At 51.8% G+C, this 26,936-nt stretch overlaps 3 protein-coding genes across 3 annotated transcripts; 2 read left to right on the forward strand and 1 right to left on the reverse strand.

Moving 5' to 3' along the window:
* Window positions 1-7,740: 7,740 nt before the first annotated feature.
* On the forward strand, window positions 7,741-14,476 carry LOC100898193 (dual specificity protein phosphatase 16). Its single transcript, XM_029113007.1, has 6 exons — window positions 7,741-7,803; window positions 10,437-10,702; window positions 11,441-11,700; window positions 12,111-12,567; window positions 12,712-13,031; window positions 13,162-14,476. Exons 1-6 carry the CDS (start codon window positions 7,741-7,743, stop codon window positions 14,388-14,390), a joined length of 2,595 nt encoding a protein of 864 aa, XP_028968840.1. The 3' UTR covers window positions 14,391-14,476.
* Window positions 14,477-21,072: 6,596 nt separating this feature from the next.
* On the reverse strand, window positions 21,073-25,058 carry Hsp110 (heat shock protein 70Cb). Its single transcript, XM_003738302.2, has 4 exons — window positions 24,647-25,058; window positions 23,746-23,932; window positions 23,530-23,643; window positions 21,073-23,407 (listed from the first exon to the last, which is right to left on the reverse strand). Exons 1-4 carry the CDS (start codon window positions 24,751-24,753, stop codon window positions 21,422-21,424), a joined length of 2,394 nt encoding a protein of 797 aa, XP_003738350.1. The 5' UTR covers window positions 24,754-25,058; the 3' UTR covers window positions 21,073-21,421.
* A 246-nt stretch (window positions 25,059-25,304) lies between these two features.
* LOC100908199 (uncharacterized) lies at window positions 25,305-26,861 on the forward strand. The gene is made up of 3 exons (XM_003738303.2): window positions 25,305-25,435; window positions 26,018-26,370; window positions 26,476-26,861. Exons 2-3 carry the CDS (start codon window positions 26,038-26,040, stop codon window positions 26,656-26,658), a joined length of 516 nt encoding a protein of 171 aa, XP_003738351.1. The 5' UTR covers window positions 25,305-25,435; window positions 26,018-26,037; the 3' UTR covers window positions 26,659-26,861.
* Window positions 26,862-26,936: the final 75 nt, after the last annotated feature.

Raw genomic sequence — 26,936 nt, forward strand, 5'->3', positions numbered from 1 at the left:
AGAGCGGCGAGTTCCCGCGGACTCCGGTACACTTTGAGATCTCCGTCTGCTCTCTTGAGAGACTTACCGCGCTCTGAAGCGGAACTAAATCGGCAGATCAAGCTTTGCGTGAGATCTTCAGCTCTAAGCACCGTGCAGTGGAAATTAAAAAAAAGCAGGGGGGAGCTGTAGCAATCGCAACCTTCATCATGAGGGGAAGTCCTCGAAAGGACAGATCTCGCAGAGCAGGGACGCTGCAACACTCGTGCGTCGCGCGTTAAGTACTCTTTTACGTCAGTCATTGCTTCCTGGGGAAAAACATTCCATGTGGAAAAATCCGATCTTCGGGCGTGAACGCCTGGCGAAGCCCACGGCAGAGGATTCGACCGCATATTCATCTCCAGAGACAACCGCATGGAACTTACTCTCCACTCTCTCTGGACCGTCCCGAGTGGAGAAGACGCGATTGATTTACGTGAATCCATGCAGAAAATGCTCTCATCGGGAAGGACAGCCTCCGAAGCAGCTGAAATTGCCGGATATTCCATTCACGTCAGACTCTCATTATCTCGGGCATCAACGGACCGGATACGATGAAAGATTACCTAGTTGAAGGAGATCGATTTATTTACATTCCGATGATTATCTGGCTCACTACTTAGCTTCTTTGCCATCTGCTGGAGAATGCGAACGCAAGGGGGTTCTCGAATACGGATCAAGCAGTTACACCCTAAGCTCCTCTGACAGAAACTTCCGAGTTTTCTGATTGAAGCCGAAAGGAAACCGATCGAAGATCCGATCACCATCCTGAAAACGTATGCGGAAGGGAAGAGTCCCGTCATGCGCGGGGCCGTCAAGGGCGACCGCCTGACACCATTTGGTAACTGTCACGCTCATGGAGCGTGTCGCTAGTCGCGAGCTTGCGACAAATTACATTCCGCTCACTTTATCGGCTCTGCGGTTTCACGCTGGTTTCTCTTCTTTCTCTCCTGATCCGCCACTCTAGCTCCCGAATCCTCTAGCTGGCCACGAAAATGTCGCCGCACAGCTTTCGCGAGAAGGGTGTCAATGTCGTGTCGATGCAACTTCGAGGGTAATCTGTTGACCCCTTGATGGATGAGCAGCGGAAGTGGGCTTTGCAGTCATATCCGGTTTGTCTTACATACACAATGGTCCCATAGGCACCGATATACTCGCCCGCGCACACAAACCACCCAACAGATATGTGCCTCTGGTGACTAAGTCTTCTTCCTGACTCAGGCAGACAGACAGGCAGGCTCGCTAGCGAGTGAGTGAGCAGGCGGTCGTCGGCAAGCTATACGACCAGCCAGTCAGCGCATCAGTCGCTCGCTCGTGCTCGAGGAGCACAGTCACCAACAGCTGATGGGAAACCCCCTCCGATTTTTCGGGAGGGCCTCCATCGCACTCAGTCAGCGCTCTGAAAGATCTGTTTCAATTTCTCGGACCACGGAAAAGCATCACGAATTTTTGTATCTATATTGACGTATCACAAAGAAGTGTCATGAGTCCATCATCGACTTCTCGGGCTCGGATTCCCGGGCCCGGCGGGGACTCCCGTTCCGGGCAACCTCTCTCTATCCATCGGAATTTCTGTCAGGAATTCGCTTTTCCGGTTGCGTCTAGATCCACCTGGACCATCAGAGATAATGGCTACTGAGGCGCAACCTTCGTATGAAATGACGAACCAGGTTCGTTGTAAATTGGGTTCTGAAGTGGCGAACGCTTACTCACGAGACAGGCTCTCCTCACCCTACTTGGAATGACTCAAACGGCCCGGGCCTCGGGGATGTAGTCGGTCCCCGCTCCCTAGCTACTCCGCTCGCTCACTCACCTTGTGGGGTTGGTACTCCTACTCTCGTGCTCGCTCACACACATTCAGTTGTGACCGGATTGATTCACTCACTAGCTCACTGCATGGGAGCCCAACAGTCATCCAGTAGCAGCCGCAGCTGCAGCAGCAGCGTCGTCAGGCATTCTGACCGAGCAATTCAGCGATTAGTGTGCAACTTGAGTGTATACATACATACATATATCGCGAATATGAATTCGCGCGCTTGTATGCGAAACCCGCGGACTCGGTTGATAGCTTGTGACTGATTTTGCGTACGGATCGGATGATGCGATTCGATAGAAGTCGATTGCGGATCGAGGAAATACCCTCTAGGTTCGGGCGATACTTGGTTAAGGGTCCCGATTCCGAATCGTTCTGGGTTTGGATCAAGGAAATCCGCCGCAAGTCCGTGGGGACTCTCGGTGATGATGTGAGGCGTCAATATGTCCCACAGACGAAGAGGAATCCGACTCCTTCTCTCATAATTACAGCCTCTTGCCGGCCGATTCGTTGACATTGAAATCTGGGAATCCACTCCCCATGTACGGGTATAGACCCATGTACGATCATTGAGGCTCTTCTGAGGCAGACCGGCCCGCGTCGTCGACAGCGGTAAAACAATTGAGAACTCGTCTAACTTCTGAACCGTGAATATGGTACCGCACTTGCCCACTGTCAGTCACGCCGAGCGGCAAGCCGTGAGGGGAAGACTAGACTCCTGAGCGGATAGGAAGTGAAAGTCCGACCAAGGATCCTGGAAAATACTCGGCGCTCCATGGACGTTTGCAGTCATCAAGTCGAATGAGAGCTCCGACGAGATGCGAGCGTCATCAACCAAATCGCAGCGAGATGAATCGATTGCGAGACATCATGCCGATTCATTCTTCTGGGTCTCTATAATCGTTCCCATTTCGATGACTCTCCGGATGATTTCTCGCTCGTCTGACAGTCTGGGAGATCGGATCCATGTCTCGGTGCAGATTATCCATCATCTCAGAAAACACGACTGCAGGAGAATCGTCGGGAGTTATGAGTACGCTTCGCGTATGATGTTCAGACGACTCGTGGCTTACGCAAGTGATTTATGTAAGTTGAACAACACCTCGACATAAGAAATAATGTCTGTGGTCTGACTGTCCGAACGCGTTGCTGAGAAGGGGCTTTCATTCCTCCGATGAAGCCTCCTTGATGATGCATTATATCGGCCGAATAACTCCAATGGGGAGTCAATGGAACTACGGATTCTGTTGGGAGTGAGCGTCACTCACAAACAGAAGTCGCGTAGGTACGCTATGATTCGTTCTCGCCCGAGGGTAAGATTGTTCCGCCGACCACGGAACAGCTGATTTCCTCAGATGGAACTCAGATGGCGAATATGGATGATGGCCGAGGACGCGACCGAAGCAGGAGGAGGAGCCTGGGAACCGAGGACAGGAAGATGTGTTAAAGTATTTGTGAAGATATTCCGACCCTGGCACGAATGTAAGGCGGTCAAGATGAGACGGGGGCTTGATCGACGGTGCAGTCACTCCTCGTCAGCGGTGAATTGATCTATGCGTGGAATCTCTAGCTTAGTGGCCGAAGCGGAGAGCTAGTTTACGAAAGTAGCCACTTCATGAGAGAGCCACTTACCACAATCACGCGCAAGATATGCGGTATCACGTGGCAGAAGAAAAGATTGGCTGGAAGGAGAGCGAACCACAGCTCGGACTGAGGCTAGGTCCGTCCTGCGACCAAGTCTCTGACCACGAAGAATACAGATTCCCTAGCGGGACCGGGACGAGTGTGCAGGACAGGTGGTAAACGTAAACAACAAGAACGGGCAGCGGACAAAATGACGACGTACTTGACTCACGGTCCGCTGTTCCCCGGAGCAAACAGTCTGTCAGCTCACACTTTTCTAGGCATCGCTCGTCGTCGCCCCATTTTCGAATGGCTTTACATTGCATCAGTATTACTCAGTCAGATCCATCAGGAGCCACGTCTGTTTCGGCGACGAAATTCAGTTTTTCCTCGAGTTATGCCTTACTGTTCTATGATCGGCTCGGGATAAACGGAAAGATGAGCTAACAGTGACTAATCGAACCTGGAATTCTTCGCCGGACGCTGGAATTGTCACAGAACAACGATTCTGAGAATTAAGCCAAATCACCAGATCACTGGAGCCAGTGCTGGGATAGAACCGCCACGACGATGATTCGCATCATGGTGGCGGAGTTGATGATGTTAAAGCTTCCGACCAACGCCACCCAAGCAAAATCTACGGGAGCGGGTGTGACCTCATACCGACCTTGACCTTGGTAGGTGGAGTAAGGTAGGAGTTTCGATTATTATGGGACGACCTCTCTGTGATATTTCTTAGAGCGACGATTTTCCTCCGGCATTCTTTTCATCCGGGGTACTCATTCTCGGATCTCTCGCTTGCGCCGATTTCTAGGACCGATGCGACGACGAGATGACCTTTCATTATCCCCATGGAATTATCTCGAATTCGGGAGCGTGTTTTCGGAGGAATCGATCGATCTAATCTCATTCAATTACACGGCTTAATTATTATGGAACAGTCATCCATGATTACTCCAGGAAGTGTGCAATTGAACGGCAGCACCTGACGTGGGACCATACGCGGAGCTTTCCATCGAATGGAAGTCACAGTCGTTTAACTCGAGCCAGTCCGCTGGCTCGGGAGACGGCCGGGAGAGGTGTAGATTAGATTTATCTGTTTGGCTTAGCTTGGATAGCAAAGCAATAGTTTGAGGTGACAACTCACTCCCCTCTCTGCTTGCTTGCTTGCTCCGGCCCAGAGCCTACCTAGTTCTTTGAGCTTGTTCGCTCGCTCGCTCAGTTCGTCCGTCTGCCTCCCGGCCTCCTTCGTCTTCTTCGGCGACCCCACTCTCACAGACTATCAATTTCTATGTACAAATCAGGCCAGGTAAGACCGGCCGAGGAGGGGTCGCGGGGAGTCAGGGAGCACGATGGGAAGTGTATGAGAGTGTATGTCTATGACTAAGCTTCAGCTGAATCATATACGCTCCGGCTGCTGCTGCCGATGCTGTGTCATCGGTGGTGCTGGCGTTGGTGGATGACTCGTTCGTCTCGGAGCAATGACGTAATCAGGGGGGTAGTTGGTTAAGAATAGAATCAAATCTCGCTTTTTTCAAGGCGTCTCGCTAAGCTCAATCTAGGGCATCCACTGTTCTATTTTTCATTCTGCTTAGAGATTCTAGGCTAGCGACGGCCCCGGTTCCCACGTGGACTTTCCGAGTCATTCCTTGTCGTGTCAGAGCGCGACTTACGCGGCTCACGGGGAATGTCAAGGGAGGGGTTCCCCGATTGGCTCTGTTTGCGCGCTTCCCTGATGCCGCCGGATCAACTAGTTTTCCCCTTCCAATTAAGTCTCGACGAGTCAATGACGTCTCGCCGTCGATCGACGTGCGGGACTTCGGAGGGTTTCCCCATCGGACTGACGTTGCACGTTTCGGCCTTCGTGACTTTTCTGATGAAAGAACCGGCCTAGCTCTCGGTCAGTCATTTGAGTACAACCGAGTCCGCAATTGAAGAACTTCATTCTGTCAAGAGGAGCTATACCCAGAGAATGGCCCTAAATCCAACAAGTCTGAACTTTCTCGAACCGGGAGCACTCTGCTTGAAGCCTAAGGGTCTGATTGTGTTTTGGCGTTGAAATTTCGTGATCTCGTGGGAAACCGCGGAGAGGTTCACACACGTCATCGATGAGTGTTCCAGATGATCTTGTACAGTTGCTGTTTGAGAATTCTTGATTCATCATCCCATCCATGGGATTTTCTCGAGACATGCACACAGAAAGGGTATGAGCCAAGATGGCCACATCGGACGGGACAAAATCTCGACAATCATCGGAGTACGACAATCAGAACGTTCTCGGGATTAGGATTTCATCGGAAAGACGGATTTCCGCATTGAGATACGAATGGGGGGCGTCCCGTTCCCCAAGGATCTATCGAAACGATTTTGTTCAGAGACACGACACCGCCAGTTTCCCCCAATGACATAATTCACCGGGCCACTGACTACTACTACTTCTTGACTACAGTGAAATACTTCTTCCACGGCGAGCGCGTACCAAAGTCATTCTTAATTTATAATAAGTGCACCGGAAGAGGTCGCGAACGACCATTATCGATTCCGTGCACGCCGTCGTCTTGTTCGCTATAAGGGAATCCGCAACAATGCCGCCAAAACCCCCAAAACGAGAGCACCGATAGAGTCGGGAACACAGGTAGGAAATCCGCCCGCTCTTCGCGAAAGGGTCTCCAGCATCGCGGCTGATTCCGCTCAAAGCCGACCGAGTACCAAGGTCAGGTCCTCGAGACTATCCTCGAGACGTCGTCATCACCCGATTTATCAGGAGCGAACACGATCTCTGTGCTTGCCGAAATTCGTCGCGCAGGAGAGCGAACCAATAACCTTGCCGCAGCGGCTGACGAACTGTGAAGAAACGTTGACCCTCGATGGAAGTCGGCTCGGACGCACGTTGCTCTTCAGAATTCAAAAGCTCTGTGTCATAGGCGCTATCATCGACCGGGTATTCCTGTCGCTTTTCTGTGGAAGAAAATCTTCCGGGTGGGATAAAACGCGATTGCCGCGAAGCCCTGAGACTCATCCGGCTACTCCTGAATCCTCGGTTACTTCACTGTTGGTTCAAAGTTCCAAATCAAGAAGCGCCTCTTCGCGAAAGGGAGGCGGGGACGGCTTGCGGCGGATCATCGTCGAAGACTCCAATCGCGCTCATCAGAGAGCAACTCCGGAGCTCCGCGGAAGAATGCGATCTGAACGGTGATCTCGCCAAACCGACTCTCGGGAACGCTGCTGGCATCCGGCCGCCGGCGTTCCGGGAGATTCCCCAAGAAGAGGTCATCGCGGTGCCTGAAGCGGCCCAGAAAGGAAGTCTAACTCAGCTCAGGGCCAAGGCCCTCATCATGAAGAGATCTCTCCTTCCCGTGGGGATGATGCCGCAGGTCTCTGAACTTTTCCGCGGTACCCTCCCGTCGGCTGCAGAGTCGAGAAGAAATGTGACCGGCCAAGCAACCAGTCGGTCGCCAGGTAATGTACAACATAGGTTCAATCGTTCGCGCCCGCTCGCTAGCAGGCTGGCTGGGTCAGCCAGCCTGCTCGCCCGCAAGGATGATCTCCGAGTGATTCACTCTTAGTCAGCGATATTGAAGGGAGCCTTCCTTGCTGCTGCTGTCGACGATGTTGGCGTTGTTGTCGTCGTCGCGGTAGCGCGCGAGAGGGACCAGCTTCCTCCTCGCCACCACATGAGTCACCAGCGGCCCGCGCACTGAACATGCCGACCGACTGTGTCCGCCACCACCAGCAACATTTGGATCAGACCTATCTAGCCCGCCGGTCGAGCTGGTGCTCCTTAGATTCATAGATAAGAGGCAGTGTACTGACAGAGAGAGAACGGTGTTCTTCTCGAGTACCGAGTCAAAGTACAGCGCACAAAACACTGCCAGTGAATCTCTCGCCCGTTCCCAGAGACTTGGACGTGACTAACGTGAACTAATCATCGCCAATCCGAGTGTGCTCCCAATTGTGACTCGATTCGTGATCCTTGAACCGGGCGACGACGACGGCTCGAAGCTCATCATCTCCTAGTCTCAAATTGTCACTGCCACGAGCCGTTCAGCGGTCGGAGAGCGAAACTGGTTCTTATATCGCACCGTCGTCTTCATCATCAACATCACTCTGGAAGAATTCGCCGTGAGGGTCGCTCGACCGATCTGGAAATCGATCAAATCGCCTGTCAAGAAGCGTTCATCTCCGAATCTTGCTTCGGTGACGGCTACTTCGTGGTTGCCGTCCCCATCCCTCCCTCCGACGGTCTACGATCTCCTTGATGCGTGACATCAGTCTCGCTGAATGACATGATGACTTGCGACTCATGCACAGATTGTCCTGTACCGATGAAACGTTTCCGCAGTGGTCAGGTATGAAGACTCTCTAGACTTGTAAATACTACGACGGGATTCAGACCGACTCGGACTGACTGTTCGACGCATTTACGTTACGCGCTCACTCGGCTAGATATACGCCGCTAACCACCGTCGTTCGATGCCCTCAACCGTAGATATAACGCAATGATACGTAAAGCCCGCAACGTCTCCTGATCAATCGTTCACTTTCGCTTGACTTCCCAAGTGGAAGGGAACACTGAACGAATCATGTGGTCACTTGCTATTGGACAAGAATGATGGTTCCACTCTGAAGATGATTCATGAGCTGCTCGATGACCGTCGTGTCTCTTCAACATGATGTTGAGCATGATCTAGACGAGAGCTCATTGTGGAAGAGACATGATGCCGAATGAGCTCGGGTCTGTAGGTACTATGGATTAAGTTGGAGTTATCCATCGATGGAATCCCGAGCTCGATCAATGAGTCAGCCTGGCGGACCGAAATCGCGCTGAGACAAAAAGACCGATCTGAGTTTGATCGAGTCCCTGTGACGTTGTTGCTACCACGCACCTCCTTGGTCTCGATAAAAGTCTTCGTTTAATTATTGTCATGCGTTTCCTGCTGCTTCAGCTATAGAATTTCGGCTCTCTCTCCCTTTCATTCGGCCGCAGCTCGCTCACTCGATCGGTGATACGTACTCTGTATCGGCTCTGTCTCTCGAAGCGCCTGCCCGGCAGTGGAGCGACGGAGAGACGATGACGGCTGACGTCAGGAATGATTCACGCTCGTTCTGGGCGACTTGTGATCCTTCCAGCGTCTACTTGCTACAACGGAGACAATGTGTTGTGGCGCTCGCCAATGCTGCTAAAGAGTGCATTCAGTTGACTAATTATTCTTGAATTTTGCGTTCATCCGACGGAATCGTCAGAAATTGTGCTCTGATGGAGTTTATCCGGGAGTATTCTGTGAAGTGACTCGAGTGTTGTTCAGGGATCGCAGTACCGCGACCCCTGTGTCCAGAGTTCAAAGATATTCGCGGTCCTGAAATTCGGCTTTCGAAACTCTCTTCCCGAATCGATACCGAGCAGATGGAGGTAAAACAAGTTTCTGGAGCTCCCAATCAGTCGCGGGGGCGAATCAGGGAGCGGGTGACATCGCCCGACCTGATTCCTGACATGTAATTCGAGGAATCAGTGAACTTGACAAGGTTCGGGCAGACGGTGCGGGACTGCGGGAACCCAGCCGAGCTCGAATTCAATTTCACGATTTTTTTATCATTCTTTAACGTAAGGCGTCTGTCGACTCGGGTCGTCAATGGAAAGGAACCACCTCTCGAGTTCATGTTTATCGGCATTCGGCATCGATTCGATCGTGACACCGGCGACAATGGCTGAGGAGTGCTGGAATTTTTTTTCGTGGATGCATTCGTATTTTCGTGGACATTTTTGCATGCGCTTGAGGTGAGGCCAATGAGCTTCTGTCAGATCGAAACGCGCGGCTCGTCCCCAGGGGATGTGAATTCTGCGTGACGGCTCCTTGGCTAGTCTCCGGTATGGAGCGATCGGAGCTGCCGCTGTATTAGTCAGTGCACTTCGCGAGCGAGCGAGCGAACAAGCGAGTGTGAGTCATTCCAACCAGCGGAGCTGTACAACGCAGGCGTTAACGCGACGTTCGACGTCAGAAACGTACGAGCAGAAGTATCTTTTGAATTCTCGGAGGAGTTCTCGTCTCAGAACTAGATACGTCCATGAGAGCCGAGTCGCGAGCGGCTCGACCAACGGCGCAAATCCCACCGAGCGGCGAATCAGGGGATGAGCGACGGGCTGTGGAAGTCGGTCGCGCTCTGGAAAAGCTTTCCTGAGCAACCATTTCTCAACCCTAGAAGTCTTCGCTGACGAACGGTCGGTTGGTCGATCGATCGATCCGAAGAGCTATCCAGTCTCCTCTCCGGAATAGCCGTCCATTTTGGAATCGTCAAACAATCCGTCCGCTCCCTCTCCGCGAATTGTGCTGACGATTTTCGTCGAGCCTCACGATTTTCGAGAGCATATTTCTATGCATATAATTTTTTTCGGATACCTAGCCTAGCATCATCATCGATCCACCGCGCATTTCATTATCGGTACCGCGCATCAGCAGAATAATCATGCGGAGGATCTTTTTGTCTTGCGCTAAGCAATTTCGCAAAACATCTGTGGCTGAGTCATCTCCTGGCGGACAGAAAGGAAGGCAGGCAGGCATCCATTCAGTCAGTTCGTCAGTCGGTCAGTCAGTCAGTCAGTAAGGGAGGCACTTTTCGCCGCTGCCGCTGGAAATAAATCGGCGACCTCGGTTCGGCTTGAATATTTTCCTCGTTCTTACGAAATCCTTTCCTCAGCCGGCTTCGCTGAGGTCAAGAATACTCAATGAAATCTCAAACGAAAAGCGGGAGCTGGAGGAGAGATAATTTTAATACTGATGAATAAAAAAAGAAACGGGAATCGCTCGCGACGGGGCAACCCATACGGTCGAGGGGATTGAATTCCAAATACCTATGGAGAGACAAGGCATCCGTCACAGAATATACAGCGTTTCAAGGGGCCACCGAAAAGCCGAAAGGGACCCTCAATGAATCTACTATTCTCGGATCAGACGTAAATGATAGAAGCTCAATGCTTTGCTTGCAGGTGGACTGGACGGAAGATGCGGAACAGCCTCCTCATACAGCGGAGTGCGTCTGTCGCGTGCGAAGACTGCGACAATCTCGCCGGACCGCAGTGTCCAACTCCTCCTTGTTCACGCTGAGTCTGAGCCGGCCCCATCTCAAAAGACAGCCCCGCATCAACATGGACGAAGTTGCCATCGGACGACCCGGTGTGGTTTCGGCCATGGATGTTCACGAGCTGTTTGCACTTCTCAGCAAACGAGATGACGTGCTTCTCATAGATTCTAGGTGAGTTTTCGAATTATTCGGATCTGGCTCCCAAAACCAAAAAGAAAATAATAGAGCGATCGGGGCGTTATAACGACTCCCGGTGGAAGCGACCAAAGATCGGGAATCGGCGTTCATCGATTCGCTCCGTTACGGCTGCCACTCGGCTTTGGAAAAGCTTCGCATGACGATAAGTGACCTCACCGCACGCCGTATTCGACAAATCTAAGATGGCGTCACCGCTGAAGCCACTCCAGCTACAGCCGCGGATGCCATGGAATAATGGAATCCATCGACGTATAGGGGCAAGGGCAAAAATCGAATTTTGTTCGTCATGGACTCGAATCCCACCTGCGAGAATGACATAATCCGTAGAGATCGGCTGAAATTTCCTTCTTTCCGTTCTCGCCTACCTCGGAATTTCTGATGCTTCCGACAGGAGAGTTTTTTTTTCGGTCCGAGAGCTGGACCCCCGGAAGCTAGATATTTTCAAGTAGAGCATAATTATTCGTTTCGCGCAATGGATGGTCTCGAATCCGTCGGTACCGACGGAGGGAGGTTTCGTGTGATTCAGGTCTCATCCGCCATGGGAATGCCCTTCCGGCGCAGCTCTGCGGAATTTTTCGTCACTCGAGACTCTTACGGAAATCGACATCTGATCATATTGTATCATAAGTCCGGGGAAAAAGAATGATATCTGCGGTGGGAAATTGAAAAGGCCTTCCGATCTGACATGTTCTCGTCCTTCCGTCGTTGCAGGATCTTCATCGATTACAACACGAGTCACATCACGCGATCCGTGAACGTGGCCAACTCGAAAATCATGAAGCGGCGTCTCGAGCAGGATCGCGTGTCTGTGCGAGATCTTCTAGTCAGTAATTGTGATCCGGATTCCTACTGTTGGGCCGTAGTGTACGACGGCAACACCAAGAGTCTCCAACAGGTCGCCACCGATTCATTCACCGCTGTCCTGCTCGATAGGCTATCGTTCGTTTTCGAGCGCGTCTCCTTCCTCAACGGTAAGCCCAGACGTGCTCGCTCTCTCTAGAATATCGGAGTAACTGGTCCCTCGCGCTCTCGTTGGTCGCTCCGTTTCTGTCGTCGATGTATCTCTCGTGTGTCCGTCCTTCTCGTCGAGCTTCTCTCCGGACAAGTCCGCCGCGCTTGGATAGAACTCTTCTGGTAGATTACCCTGACTCTCCACGGGCCGCCGCAGCTACGGCCAGAGGCGACCGACGCACGGCGGCCGGCGGTAGAATGACTCATTCACCGATGCTTGTCCAGTAAACTGAGTTTGGCGACGTTCGCGCGACGGGAAAGAAGAGCCGTGTCGATGAGCTCCTGGGGTAGAATTTCTCCTCCGTCATTGCCCCTAGGCCCGGTTTTCGTCGAACGATTTGATGAGCCGTATTTTCCTGGTTCCTTGCAGGCGGTTTCAGTGAATTCCAGAGCTCCTATCCGCATCAGTGCGAGGACAAGCAGAGACCGTGCGCGCCTCTCGCTTCCGCGCTGTCTCAACCTTGTATGCCCATAACGAACGTGGGTCCGACCCGGATCCTGCCGTTCCTATACCTGGGCTCCCAGACCGATGCACATAACCGCCAAGTACTCTGGGATCACAACATCACCTACGTTCTGAACGTCTCGGCGACATGCCCGAAGGCGGACTTCATTTCTGAAACTCAGTTTATGCGTATCGCGGTCAATGACAACTACAGCGAAAAGCTCATGCCACATTTCGGTAAAGCATTCCATTTCCTGGACCGCGTTCGTGAATCGAGCGGATGCGTTCTGGTTCATTGCTTGGCCGGAATCTCGCGCTCTCCGACGATTGCGATAGCTTACGTCATGAAGCATCTCAGAATGTCCTCTGACGACGCCTATAGGTGAGAAACTGATCTCGTCGGTCCTCGAATGGATAACGTCGACCGTTGCCTTCGTATCATCACTCCGGCTACGAACTTGCGACCGGGGACCGTCAAGGATTCCCTCAGCGAAGTATTCGTCCTCAAAGAATTCCTCCTTTGCAGGTATGTGAAGTCCAAACGACCGACCATATCTCCGAACTTCAACTTCCTCGGCCAGCTCCTTGAGTACGAAAGGCAGTTGCGGTGTGAGAAAGTTCTAGAAGCCGCACCCGACATCTGCTCCTCAGCACCTGCGCTGCCCTCGTTACCCTACTGCAGTTCGAACGAAAGCGGCAGAGAACGAGAGGCGCCACTTGTCAGTCAAAAGAAACAACGGCTTTCGAGATTACCGATCTTGCCGAGGCAGCTCACGCTCAGTCTCAAACGCCCGATGGAAACCGTTAAAGCCTCGCCTCCGGACGGCAACAGTCCGGCAAGCGGAGGTAAGAGTCCTCGATCTTCCCTCACGCCCGAGTCCCGAATATGTACTACGCTTGACGCCGTCTTCTATAATACTGCGACCGCTCTGACGTGCTTAATCGATCGAGACTAACGCTCGGCTTTCGTTTGCAGCGATCTCACCGACCACGGGCATCGCCAGACTGAACTTCGGCGGTAGCCAGGAGAACTTGTCAGTGCCCGAACCCACGCGTCCTTTCGACGTCGCTCGGTCCCTGAGCTGCAATCTGGACTGGTTGGGCTCGCACGAAGACGAGAACTTGCCACCGCCCGAAGCAGAGGGTTCTGCCACGGATCGGACCTCGGACATCGGCGATTTTGCGTCGAGTTCTTCATCGTCATCGTTGGCGAAACGGAAAGAGAATCCCTTGAAGCTCTGCAAAACGCTGAGCGGAGCTTCGCTGAGACGCCACCTGTTGCGCTCCGACTCCGTATCGACCTGCGGAACAAGCGGCTACGGGTCTCAAATCTCTGAACAGGTCGACCATCTGGACGACGAATCGATGTCGGACGCTGAGGACGCGGTCGTATTGCGCACCGCGGCGCCCGGTGGCCACAAAGTACACTCGAAAGTTTCGCGTCACGACAGCGCCTACCGCTCGATGACGTTCGAGGAGGGCCTCACGACCGGATCCAGGGAGAGCTGTTCTACGGAAAGATCCTCGAGAACCACGTCGATCCCTCTAGAAAGCCCTCTGAGTCCATCGGAGCAGCACCTTCTCCACGATTTCGACGAAGAGCCGCCCGTTCTCCGCGTGGCTCTGGGAAGCAGCAGCAGCAGCATGACGTCGAGCACCAAGTCCCGATTCGATGCCGCGGGATTCAGCGACTCGTGGAAAAGCTCGAACACGACCGAGTTCGAATCGAGTCACGACTCGGGCTTCATGTCGTCGATGACATCCTCACGCAGCAGTTTGACATCGTCCATGCGCTCGTCGTGCGCCATGAGCACGTCGGCGTCATCCAAAGGATTCAAGGAGGTGCTCTGTTCGAGCGCGGCGTTTTTCCGCGTCCGCTGTGATATGTCTCACAAGTTGGAAGAGCAAGAGCAAGACGAAGCTGTGCATCAAGCATCATCCTCATCGACCACATCTTCATTGCAAGTCGCCAAGCGAGTCGGAGACTCTTCCGTCCCACAGGCTCCGTTGCTCCGGACCAAGAGTCTTCCCGGTCTCGATGCTTTCAAGCTCATTGAAGGGGGAGATAGCACCGGCAGCAACACAGAGCCGCCGTTCGGTAAATCACGGAACCGACACTCGTATTCAGGCCCCGCAGATCTCAATCGAGAATCGACTGCGCCGTCAGCAGCATCCAATCAGAGTATGAGCATAGCAGTCAATTGAATGCTGATGGAGGCAACGATGACGATGATAGTTATGATATTAATAATAATGATGAAATGCCTCGACCTCCCGCGTACGAGGAACTCATCCGATCCCAGGTCCCGGGCGTCCTCGGGGAACCCTCCCAGCAGTGAGCGAATTTGGAATGAAAGCTCCCCGTCGAAAGGGATTCCAGATTAAAGATAGAGTTAAGACGCATAGTTTTCGATGAAGTCCAACAATCGCATGCGAGGTGCCATCTATGTAGGATCAACAGAATAACAGATGACGAAGCTTCGACCGCCGACGACGGAGAGCTTCGCGAGGGAGAGCTTGTACTGGCATCATCGTATTTCATCAACATAGACCAGGACATCAACAAATCGAGTGCATGAGCCGTTTCAACTCTTCCTCGGAAGCTAAACATTGTAGAAACCAAACCATGATCGGGTTATGAACGATTTTATCAATCAATCCCGTGTATAGTGCAATATTAGCAAGCTTCGAAAAGTTGGATATTAATAATATTATAAGCACATGTATTTACGTCTAGCATTACTCAATGAGGAAGCGGTCACCCCTCCGTCAATTCCCTTGCACTGATCATACCTTTCCTTTCGCCTACCTCCCTCGAAACCGATAGTTCTCTACGCTCTCCCGCCACCCGCAAGGACTCCCATCAGCGGAAGAATCTACCCTCGCGGCTCCTTAGAGTCGAATCACATCCTCGAGGATATGAAGTTTCAGTCGGAGTATGACACCGTGAAAGCGTGGAGCCTTCTTAGCGCAGGGAAGCGCCATGAAGCCCTGCTCTGAAACCTTCACTCTGAACCACCACCATCCCAGAACCCCAGTTCCTAGACCCCTCCCTAAGCCCGAAGGCGAATGATGTCTCTCCTGCGAAAAATATGTCACATAATACATATCACCATGTGTCCCTCACCATATCAGCCGTAAATTCATCGCGGGACAATGCACAACCCGGAGCGGCACTGTGTGTTGTTGAACTAATGTTTGGGCGAAAAGCGTAATATCATCGTACGAATATTTGAGAAAGCAAATTTAGATGTTGTAGAGGGCTTTCGTCGAGCGGGCGGTGCTTGTCAGGAGTTATACTTACAAGCTTAAATGTACATAAGGAAGACAAACGTGCCACGGAACTATGTCGGTGTTTTTGAAGGAGTCGTCCACTTCTTGAGGGATCGGAAATCTTCGGAGGAAGGGGAGAGGGGGGGGTGGGAGTTGGTGCCATCCTCGAAGAGGTGTGAAATCTATCCACATTGAGAAATCAAGAACACACTGAAGCGTAGCGATCGTTGGCACTGTCTGCAGGGTCCCTCGACCCTCCGTAGAGGGGGGAATTCCTGCGATGCACCGCCCCTGAGACGAAGGAAATCGCACAATAAAGAATGATGACCGATGTATCTGAGGGAAGTATGGGTTCTCATTCACCATATTATGGAATTCATGTCTGCAACCGATCGGAAGGCCGAAATCGTGCCTTTGAGTCCCCCGGTATGCGCGGCAGCCCCCCGATGTATCCGATGTATCCTCAAGGTATTTTCTGTCCTTCGCTCGTCGATTCTGAAGCGATGGGAACGTCGATCGGAGTTTCCGCCGACGATGACGCTCGCCAGTTCAAAGATGGCATGGATGAGTCAGCGCGACACACATCCTGTGTGAGGATGAAGCGGACCTTGAAATGATTTTCGCCTCTCTAATGCTGCGGAGCTGCTGTTACGGAAAAGTACCGCATATAGATATTACATTTTCCACGACGGGAATCCTGTCAAGCCTACCAACTACAGGGCCGATCGCATGGAAATTCCGAAAGACACGGCAGCCCTCCCGAAAAGTTTCTCTACGCTCGGTGAACGACGACGCCGTTTGTCTCCATAAAAATATTGTTCGATGCAAGCCGCCGCTCCGGGAAGAGTGGGACTCGCCGCGTGTTTCCAGAAACTATAGCGAGCTACCTCCTGTCGGGAATGTTGAGCTGTCATTATTCGGCATCGTACCCATACACCCAGCTTTCGATCGGCCCATAGCCTAGAGATTGATAAAAGGAAACAGTTCCTGGGTCATCTATACGGTACAGTTCATAAACCGTCTCGAGCTCATCGACCTCGCCTTCCGGCTCTCCCGAAGGAGTTGTTACCCTCTTCCTCCTACGCGGAGTGGCATGTTCATGAAGATCCGGGAACCTTTCAACGCCTAAGGTACAGGGTTAGCGGTGCCTGAAGTACAAGATGGCATTGGTTTACCTGGATAGTATAATTATCCGTTTGAAAAACTTCGACAATTGTCTTGCTGATATTGGACAAGTTCTCGCGTCGATTCAAAAGAAGGGCTCAAGCTAAGAGCAAAAGAATGAATGTCCGCCGGGACCGAAGAGACTTGTCTTGGGCACAGGGTCACGTCGCATGGAATCGCACCCGACTCGGAAAAGATTGCAGCTAAAACTTATCTACGTGCCCCCTCCAACTTCAAAGACCTGAGAAGTTCCTTGGGACTGGCATCAAATTAGCGTCGATTCATCGATAATTTCGCGAGTGTCGCCATTCAGAAATTCCATGCTGATGCGTATGGACGTCGTTCCAAAGTGGTCACAGACAGTATGACACCAATGAGGACCTTGCCGCTCGCCTCGGCCTAAGCAGAGAGCTGAATCCAGCATTGGTGAACGAAACGAAGCGTCTCCTAGAAGCATGGGAACGCGAAAGAAGAAAAGGATCCGCTGAGAAACTCGCGCCTGAAGTGAGAGGTTGATCAAGCTATATACACAAATCAGATCCGAATAAACCATAAACCATATGTCTCTGGAGTATGTACATACCTCAGGAGCAAAGCCAAGCTGTCTCCTAAGCTCATCAGATTGGCCTTGGGCATCCAGGATTACGATTTCGGAGTGGTATACCGAAGAGGAAAGGATGATCGGAACGCGGATGCGCTGTCCCATCTGACCATTGCGCCAATTCAGCTCGAGCATCTCCGACAGTAACTAAACAACAATCAGCGTTTCCAGCGGATTTCAGAACAAGTTCGGGGAATCTATCGAACACCACGCGAATGCTTTGCTATACCGACGCGGCTGACTGTTTATTCCCGGGTGACTAAGTGAAGAGATCATCAAGCTATGCCATGAGGCTGCTACGGCAGGGCATCCGGAAATCCGTGGGACTGAATGTCGGGTTCGGGGGCGCTTCGATTATGGTAGAGAGCTGCATCGTCGAGTGCGGCGGTACGTTAAGGACTGCGCGGTCTGTCAACGGTGCAAAGCTCCCTCACAGAAGATAGGCGATCTGCAACCAATTATCGCCGCAAAACCTTCCGAAAAAGTGACTTCGCGGGTCCTTTTAATGTTCCGCGGAATCGGCCGCTGGGAATCGGGAATCGGTAAGGGGAGTGTAATTCGATTATTACAGCGGTTGCGATCCTAGTGTCTAGCGAGCGCAATGGCGGAGTTCTCCGTCGAACACATCGAAACAATCTTTGACCGAGGCTTCATCGTGCATCACGAACGCGTGATGTTGCGCCCTATCAAAGGAGACGGCAGACCAATTATTGAGAGAGACAGAATTCCGAAATTCTTTCGTCGCTTATCTTCACGATTTCGGGTGGAGTGTCGCTATGATGAGCTCATTCGCCGATAGATATCACAGTCTTCCTCCGAAGAGCGAATCGTCTCCAAGCACAGAACCGAGCGAAACCAATATTTAGGAGTCTTTCGGTCTGTTTCGGGGCTGCGTGCGAATGCCGAGCGGAAGCGTCCGAAAAAGGTTGGAGATTCGGGAATCGGTCGTGAATCTGCGGGGAATATCTAAAGCAGATCTGCAGCTTACTGTACCCATCTGCCCGCCAATGTTCGACGCGCATAAAAGGATTAGATTTCGTTGCAAGGAAGGCGGAGTGTTCTGATCTGGCCAGTACCGCCCCCTGGAACTTATTTTGCGTCAGAAATTGCGGATGCGGACCCAGATCCCCCACAAAGACTCGTTTCCGCTTCGCCCAGGTTGCCGTATTGCTGCAAGGAAACCGACTTGCGAGTCGTCCACGTCCTCTGAGCTCTGCTTGGATGAAATTCTCTAGCAACTGACAGTATCGGTCAGTGTTCACTGTCACTGTGTCCTTCCTCCTAGGATAGCTTTGGATAGTACAAAAGTCTTCCCGCGAGAGCAGCTCGCGTCGGCGCAAGTAGAGCTGTGCTTGCGGCTCGCGAAACAACGCCACCCACCACAATACCAACACCAGCAACGATACCGGCAAAAACATCAACACTAGCAACAACAATACCAACAACAACATCACTACCAACAACGAGAATACCCGCAAGAGCAACACCAGCAGTGACAATACCAATACCAGCAACGATACCAACACCAGCAACAAAACCCACACCAGCAACAGCATCAACACCATCATCAACAACAACACTACCAACAACAAGAATACCAGCGAGAACAACACCAGCAACAACAGCAAGACCAACGCCACAAAGAACAACTACAACAACGATACCACCAACAACGCAAACATCAGCAACAATACCAACACCCATATGCTAGATGGTGGGGCAATGGAAGCAGTGTAGGAAAGGTCAGTAGAGTCTTCAGTTGACATCTCGGGAGACGGAGGCGAAGTATGCATAGGTTGAAGCATTTTCGCCAAAATGGCTTCTGGGAACTGGGAACCCCATAATCGAGGCTTCTGCGGACATGCTCGTTTTTTTGGGTCCTGGAACAGGGAAATCGGCTGAGGTCCATTTCTTGTCAAGAAGGGCGACGCCCAAGACTTAATCAGCAGAACTTTCAGCGGCGGATGAGTCTCTCTTGAAACGGCGCAGGACAAGGTTCAGGACCCGCATTTTTTCAACAGGATGAGAGTTGTACAAAGCTTCGCGTACCTGACTTTTCTTCGAATCCATCCCTCGATCAAATCCGAAAGTGATTGAGTAGAGACGGTAAAGAGCATACGAAGTATTCCGGACAGGCAGAGCGCGGGGTAAAACTTCCTCCCCCCGAAGTCGTGGAGTATTTTCGGAAAACCATGGAATACGGGCTATCCGGCTCGACGGTCCCGATTGCAGTCCGTGAGCTCCCCTTATATTGATGTAAGGCGAGTCTTCAGCTGCTGATAAGACCCGTCTGAAGAGGTTCGTGATGTTGGAGTCTTTGGCTTGCGCAGATGAGGGATTGGAACAAGACCGCCCCGCATGAGTCCATTCCGAGCAGCCTGAGCGGTTATCCAGGACAAGCTTAGAGCTCGCTCAACACATCTGACACCGCTCATTGTGGACCGCTCAGAGGGCGCAGAGTCCCACAAGATACTCCTTTCTCGTCTGAGAGCTGGAGCCATGGTCGACACACTGAGGTAGGGAAGGTTGGATATTTCCCAGAGGAACAAAAAGTTTTTTCAAAATTGACAGAACTGGTTTGAACACGTCAGTTATATGCAACCGTAATCGTCGTTTCTCCAACGAGAACTCAGGAAGATACCTTGGTCACCTGCTAAGCAAAGACTAGGTAATTTCGCATCGCCCCTGATCGAATTGAGCGCATGAAAGGAATGGAGAAGCCGAAAGGCGAGAAGGAACCCGATCAACAGAGTCATGACTATCGAAAACTTCCGTGAGGCGCTGCATCTCAATATTTCCCGCCGGTCCACAATGGGAGGATCCAATGCTAGATTCCAAGGCACATCGGCCTAGCTCCATGATGTTGGCCCGCCGAGTCGTTCTCTGTTCGGGGACGCGAAGGAAATTCATGCGGGGAAGAATGTTTCGACCAGGATTGGTTTCCCTTCATCTCTCGAGGAAATGTGAACGGAACGTCGTCCCCCTCCCATTCCGTCGATCGTCGATCACGGAATCATTCCCGAAATTCGTGGGAGAAGCTCATCGAGAAAACACCTCTGACGTTTTGATAAATTTATTTAAATTAATATCACCTTCAGCAGTCAGAGAATGTCACTCCTCTCGGTGCTCATAAAGAAGACAACAAATCAATCGTGCTTTTTTTCTCCCGTCAGTGCCAGTGATGACCGACTTATTGTTGGCACTTCGAATCGATTCAACCATTGACATGATGAAGTTTTCGCGGGACATCCAACCTCCTGCTCCGGGAATGATCCAATTCTCGAATACCTTGTCGACGGGGGAGAATCCCCGGTGTTTCCCGCAGCCTCATCGGAATCGAAACGAAGGCAATGCATGAACTGTTACCGGACTCCGGACCAGTCCGTGTACGCATGATAAGAAACAAAAATAGTTACTCGAGTTGTTTCAGCTGACGGCACGACATACGACGAAATGTCTCCTCCCTTCCCCATTCCCCCAACGGGAAACCTATTCCTCCGCTATTCACGGGAGACGACGACCAAGTTACGTTTGATCGCCACAACCGAGGCCTTCTCAACTCGTATTCGGAGTCGGTCGACCGTCAACGAGTCTCCCTACCTAGATCGAATCATTCATGTACAAGCCATGTTTGTTCTCTTCGGTCACCGCTGATTACTTTACACCTACAATGTATTTTGGATGAACTGATTTGTATCCCATTCCACCTTTGATTACATGACTGAATCTCTGGACCCTCTGTCTACCTCGCAAGCCTTTCGCAGCCAGATGATATCGACCTGTTCGAGCCGCGCAACACGAGTTCGCGATTCATCTCTACGATGGGCAGGTATTCATGACTGCTGTCTGACTGATACGCGGTGTGGGAGAAATCCAGCTAATCATACGAATCGGGTAAAATCATCAATTGACCTCGCGAATCTGGAATGCTTCAATCAGTTCGTACAAAATCGAGTTGAAACAACAGTATTTAATCGGTCTTCCGGGAGTCTTATGTAGAGTAGCGTTCTCATTCGGATAACGAATTCCCCCAGAGGGGAGAGGGGAACTCGTCGACACCCGGATCGACGAAACTCAGAATGTCGTGATTGGGTACTTTTGAAAGTCGCTTGGCAGGAACGGAGAGTTCTAGTTAGCGCACTGTGAAGTCGCTCGGTGAAAATGTCGAAACTTCATGAGGTGGTGATGCAAACAATATTTAAGCTGTTTCCATCGGTTCCTCTGGAACGTCTTCCTTAGGCGCCTCTTCCATGGGTTCTTCTTTGGCTTCTTCCTTCGGAGGACTTGGTGGCGGCGGCTGCGGTTTCGGTTTCGAGAGGATTTGATTCGCGACTCTCTCAAACGTTTCCGTAGCTTCTCGGATCTGGTGAATCATTACCGGAGGCGGTAAGTGCTTCGGGAGAGCATTCAGTTTGCCGATGGTCTCATCGAAGAAGGCTTGTTTCGTGTCGAGCTGCTGTGCCAAGCGGTCCATATCCTCCTTCGCTATATGAGCGTACTGCTCCTCTCCGGCGGCGAAGCTGTCGAGAGCCTTGCGCGCTTTCTGAAGAGCGGCTCCCATCTCCTCGAGCGCTCGGGGTCGCTCCTGAAACTCGCGATATCTTTCAACGATTGGTTGACCGAGAGCGTGGAGACTCTCGAGACGCTTGACGTACTCGCTAGTTGCGAGATCCTCCCCGTCCCCATAGAGCCAATCCTCGGTGCTGGTCAGATGTTGAGAAAGCTCGGATTTATCCGAATCGGACGCGTAGTCCTGAAGGGCATCGGCGAGTTTGTCCCTCATTTCGTAAACGTATTCCTCAACGGCGTTCTTGGCATCGAGACGTTCCTGCTCGGTACGATCAGCAACGATCATGTCTTTCTCCTCTTCGAGGTATTTCATCACGTAGCCTTGGCCCTCGAGATCGGCGTCGATGGTCACGCTCTCGATTTTGCACTCGGTCTGCTTCGCGCTCGGAGCTTTTTTCTTTTCGGGCTCGGCTGGAGCTGGAGCAGCATCCGAAGCGCCATTGACGGCTGCCGAGTCTCCCTCGTTCATCGGGGCGTCCTTGACCTCCTCCATGGGCTCTGGGGACTCATCGCCTTTCTCGAAAAGGGTCGCAGAAACTACCGTGAAGACTCCGTTCAGGTTGACCCTGATTTTAACCTTGACCTTGTCTTCCGGAGAGGCTTCTGGATTCCGGGGCTCGACCTTGACGTGGAACTTCGCGATCTGCTTATCTTCGAAAGGAACTTCTTGACGGTAGAATGCCTCGACTATGAAAGGTTCTCGTCGAAAAACAGAGATAATCCTGGAATACGGAACTTGATGATACTGCGGGAAGATGTCGTACTCGGATCCTTCACTCGGGTCGAGCTTGGGCAGGACCCTCACCGCAATCGGATACGGCTGAAGATCCGTAATGGAGAAGTTCTTCACTTTGAAGTTGGGCGACAACATCGCGCACTGGAGCGCACATCCCCGGGAAACAGCCTCGTCAGCGTTAAGAGTGGTCGAAGGCTCTTTGCCGAAAATCTTCCTGATGATGGCCTTCACCGCTGGGACCCGGGAACTTCCTCCCACGATCTCGACGGATTCCACGTCTTCCAAAGTGAGGATTCGATCGTCTTCCAATCTGCATTTAGCAATGGCTCGCTGGATCGTGTCCTCGATGCGCTGGAGGATCCCGCTCGCCAACGACTCGAATTGATCCCTCTTCATTTTCCCAGAGACGTCCTTGTCCTCCATGAAGCATTCGATGTTAATCGGAAGTTCGAGAGCAATTGAAGACATCTGCTTCTTGAGCTTCTCGCATTCAGAATACAATCGAATCATTGCTCGCTTGTTAGATCGGACATCGAGCTTGTAGCGCGCTTGGAAATCGTCGCAGAAGTATTCAACGAGGACCCGGTCGAAATCCCGTCCGCCGACCACGTCGCTTTCGCAAGCGAGCATCTTCAACCGTTCCTTGGTGAAAGCCACCACGGAAACTTGGAGGGCGCTGTGGCCTAGGTCGACGAATGCAACGATCCGTGGTTTCTCCTCGGAGAGGTCGTGCTTGTAGAATCCGTAGCTGAGCGCAACGGCCGTAGTTTCGTTCATCAGCTTCAAACAGTTGAGACCCGCGATTTTAGCCGAATCGAGCAGAGCTCTCCTTTCTGCGTCGTTGAAGAAGAATGGAACAGAGATCACGCAATCGACCACCTGCAAATTATACGTCGGATATGTCTTCGTTACGAGGCACGCTCTGCGAGGAATTATTCTCGAACTTTCTAGAATGAGAAGAGATTATCTCTGACTCTCACGACATGACATTGGTACGGTACCTTGATATGAAGATCAGCTTCAGCGATTTGCTTTAATTTCGTGAGCAGCATAGCCGTTATCTGGCGACTGCAGAATTTCTTGTCTTGCTTTCGGTACTTGACGCATACACCGACCTAGAAACGGCACGGTCGTGATCGTTATTAGAGAAGAAAACTTAGCCGATTCCGAAGTGATTGATGTGACCTAGAATTGTCCAGAGATCGATCGGAACTTACCTCGCCATCGCGCGATTCCACAATTTCATAAGGCAAGACAGACTTCTCATTTTCCATTACAGGATCGCTGACTTTCCTCCCGATGTAGCGTTTGAATCCATAAATTGTCGATTTGATGTTGGTGTTCTGCTTATTTTTGGCGGAAACACCTAGATCTCTTTGCTTATCTCCGAAGCCGACGTAGGACCTGACAATAAAATGGGCGTTTATAGTTAGCTACCTCAGGCTGTCGGTATCCGACATCGTCGGTCGTTAGCCATAGTCCTCCTCGGGGTCTCAATGGCTATCACAGAATCCCGGTAGCCTGACAAAATATACTATCGCGCGGTCGAAAAAAGAACCCCTTGGGTCAATGGCTCGACTCGCACGCTGAAACCCGCCCACGCATCGGCAGCGCCTAGAAATTGCCTTTGCATCGTTGCCGCCTCAGAAAAGCACTAAGAAGAACAAATATACCGCATCGAAACCGAAAGCTACGAGGAATGAGATCGCCGGATCACAACGGAACAGATCATGTCAGACCCGCATGGAATCGGATATTTGAAATGGAGCGGTGACATCATCTCGGAAGTGCACCGGGCCTCGGTCGAAAGATGCTCGCCAAAGCTCCTCCCCCGCTATGGATATCGAGGGACCTACTGCGAGTTCATCGTGATGAGGTCCCTCCTGGTGGAATCGAAAAAGTTTTGTCTTCTGGGGCTGACGTTCAAACGTCGAGCTTTCCGGGCACTTAACTGCACATTGGTAGCCCAGGTCTAGATTGGCTTCCGGCAGTCGTCAGGAGGAAATGCGAGGGCGACAAGCTTCGAACGGCCGACTCCCGATGCATGATGCGTGATCCATTCGCGAGGAATCGGATACTGAGCCCCAGCTCCCAGCGGGGATCTCGAAATGTACTTACGGGGTAACTCTCTGCGAATACTCGTTAGCGATCGTCTCGATCCCCCCGGCGCGAGCGACCGCGATGAAGCAGTTCTCGTTACCGAAATCGAATCCGATCACCGACATACTGGATGAGATCCTTCTGCGATGCTCAGGAGAACTTCAACACTTCCCGGAACGGTGTTCAGTCCGTAAGCGAGCTCGATGACTGTCCGTCGACGAAAGACAGACAAGACCAGAACGATGGAAGCTCTTTATCCTGCTCGAGAATTGTACTGGACCGGAATCGAAGCCTGTCCAATCAAACGTGTCACCAGAACAAAAAAGAATCTCGTGGAGAGATCGCTCTGAGATAAAGTCACTAGTCGCTTTTCAATGCACGAGTTTGTGCTGCAGCAATATAGACGAGCCGCCGGCGACGATGTCTGCTGTGGATACGTTGACAGAATGGAAACCAGTCCCTTGGCGGGTTGTCACCCGACAGGGTGCGTCGTCCGAAGAGAAAACGAGCCACCCACAACACGTGTTGATCCATAGTCGGCGGGTTAGTGTGCTTCCAGGCTAGAGCTGGAGTCCACCATCATCCGAGGTAGTTTTCCGGTCGGAGATTTTGTTTCCGTCTCCCGAGAAATCGCGCACCATGGGAAATTCGTCCGCCGATTTAGCGGAATCGTGTCAGTCAGCGCATAGAACGGGATTGTTCGAGAAATTGCGCGAAAGTTGGGGCGATTTCCAGTCTCTCGTGCGCCAGAGTTCTACACTAGGAGTAGAAGACATTGAGTAGAGGTCCAACGGAAACTCGGAGAAGGTTCGTCAATTGACATTGGGCTCCTTGTTCTTGCGATTCGGCAGCGAAACTTGGTTTGGTGTGACTTCCTCCAGCTCTAGAGTAGGAGCACTCTAAGGTAGTTCGTTTCACGACCGGTCCTCTTCTGAGTTACTCAGTTCGGAGTGACTACGCCGAGCAAGCGAATCAGGCGGGCAGACGAGATAAGATGTCTCCAGTATCACGACTCCCGCTGTCGTTCAGGCTCTCGCTCGATATTCGGTCGATTTTCGTCAGCGGACTTGGAAACTTGGTTCGGCTTTATTCATTCAGACTTGAGCGAGAAGAAGCGTGCTCTCTTTGCGAGGTCGAAGATCTCGAAGTCGAATCCCTCTGCCTGGATATGGATTCGACGGATGCGATTCATTGATTTTCTGATCGATTCTTATGAAAACTCTGAATAGCCAACTGTACGCGATCAATGATTGACCCCGCTCACATGCAGGCGTCAAGTCATCATTGCGTGAGGGAGCGATTATTTTTCGCGTCACGACGCGAGGGAGGATGAACGAATTCATTTGTATTCTGCGTCGAGGCGTTCACATGTTTCTTCATGCATTCCAGTAACAAAGGCGCAGGAAGGAATGCTGGGACGTTTCTTCACTGGAATCTTCCCGTCCTCGGTCTGCGAGTCCTGCGGCGCGCCAACTACACCGGAACCGGTCACCGAAAGACCCGAGCTCTACTGGGTCGACAGCTTGCGCCGTTTGTTCGACCTCGCGAACTCCGCCGGTCAAGAAGGTTTTGGAACTCAGTGCATCGAAAATGTACGGACGAACATGGTCGAATGCGATCTGCGGCAGTTCCTGAATATCAGACCCGAGAACATCACCATCGATGTTGATGGCCACCACGTTTCCCTCCGAGGCCAACAGGAGGATAAGTCAAGCGATGGCAGCAGCAGCTCCACGCAAATGGTACGATTCAAACACCATAGAGATACCGTACCAATTAGTTACCGAGAACAAACCACGTGGTCGGTTTTGCTGAACATGATTAATTTTTGATCCTCCGCGCTCTAGGTGCAGTCGATGTTCACCTTGCCCGCATCAGCTGATGTGAGCAAACTCTCAGCGCACTACACGTCTCATGGACACCTTGTGCTGAAAGCCCCGATGCTGACCCCACCCACAGCGAATAAGAGCCGACCGGGGGTGGTTCCCATCCAGATCAATCGGCACCGACTCATCGAGGACAAAGATTGAAGTCCCTCGTTGAGCTCCTTGTGGATTAGAGGATTTCTGTTGGACCAGGAGTCATGACCAGGAGTCGGAGTCGTAGTTCGGAAATCGACGTTGAACGCCGACGAGATATAGCTCCTCCATGAGCAGCTTCGGCTGACCCGTCGACCATCAGGCGAAGGATGTAGTTTGAATTGTGTATGGGAATAAAACCAGTGATCTAGTTGGAAACAGAACCGAACGGATACCTGCTATTTCTCCACGTTCCTCTCCCGCGCAAGGAATTCTCCCCAATCCAGTCG

This window comes from Galendromus occidentalis, unplaced genomic scaffold (assembly GCF_000255335.2).
Source record: "Galendromus occidentalis unplaced genomic scaffold, Mocc_1.1 scf7180000075883, whole genome shotgun sequence".
Classification (NCBI taxonomy): Eukaryota; Metazoa; Arthropoda; class Arachnida; order Mesostigmata; family Phytoseiidae; genus Galendromus; species Galendromus occidentalis.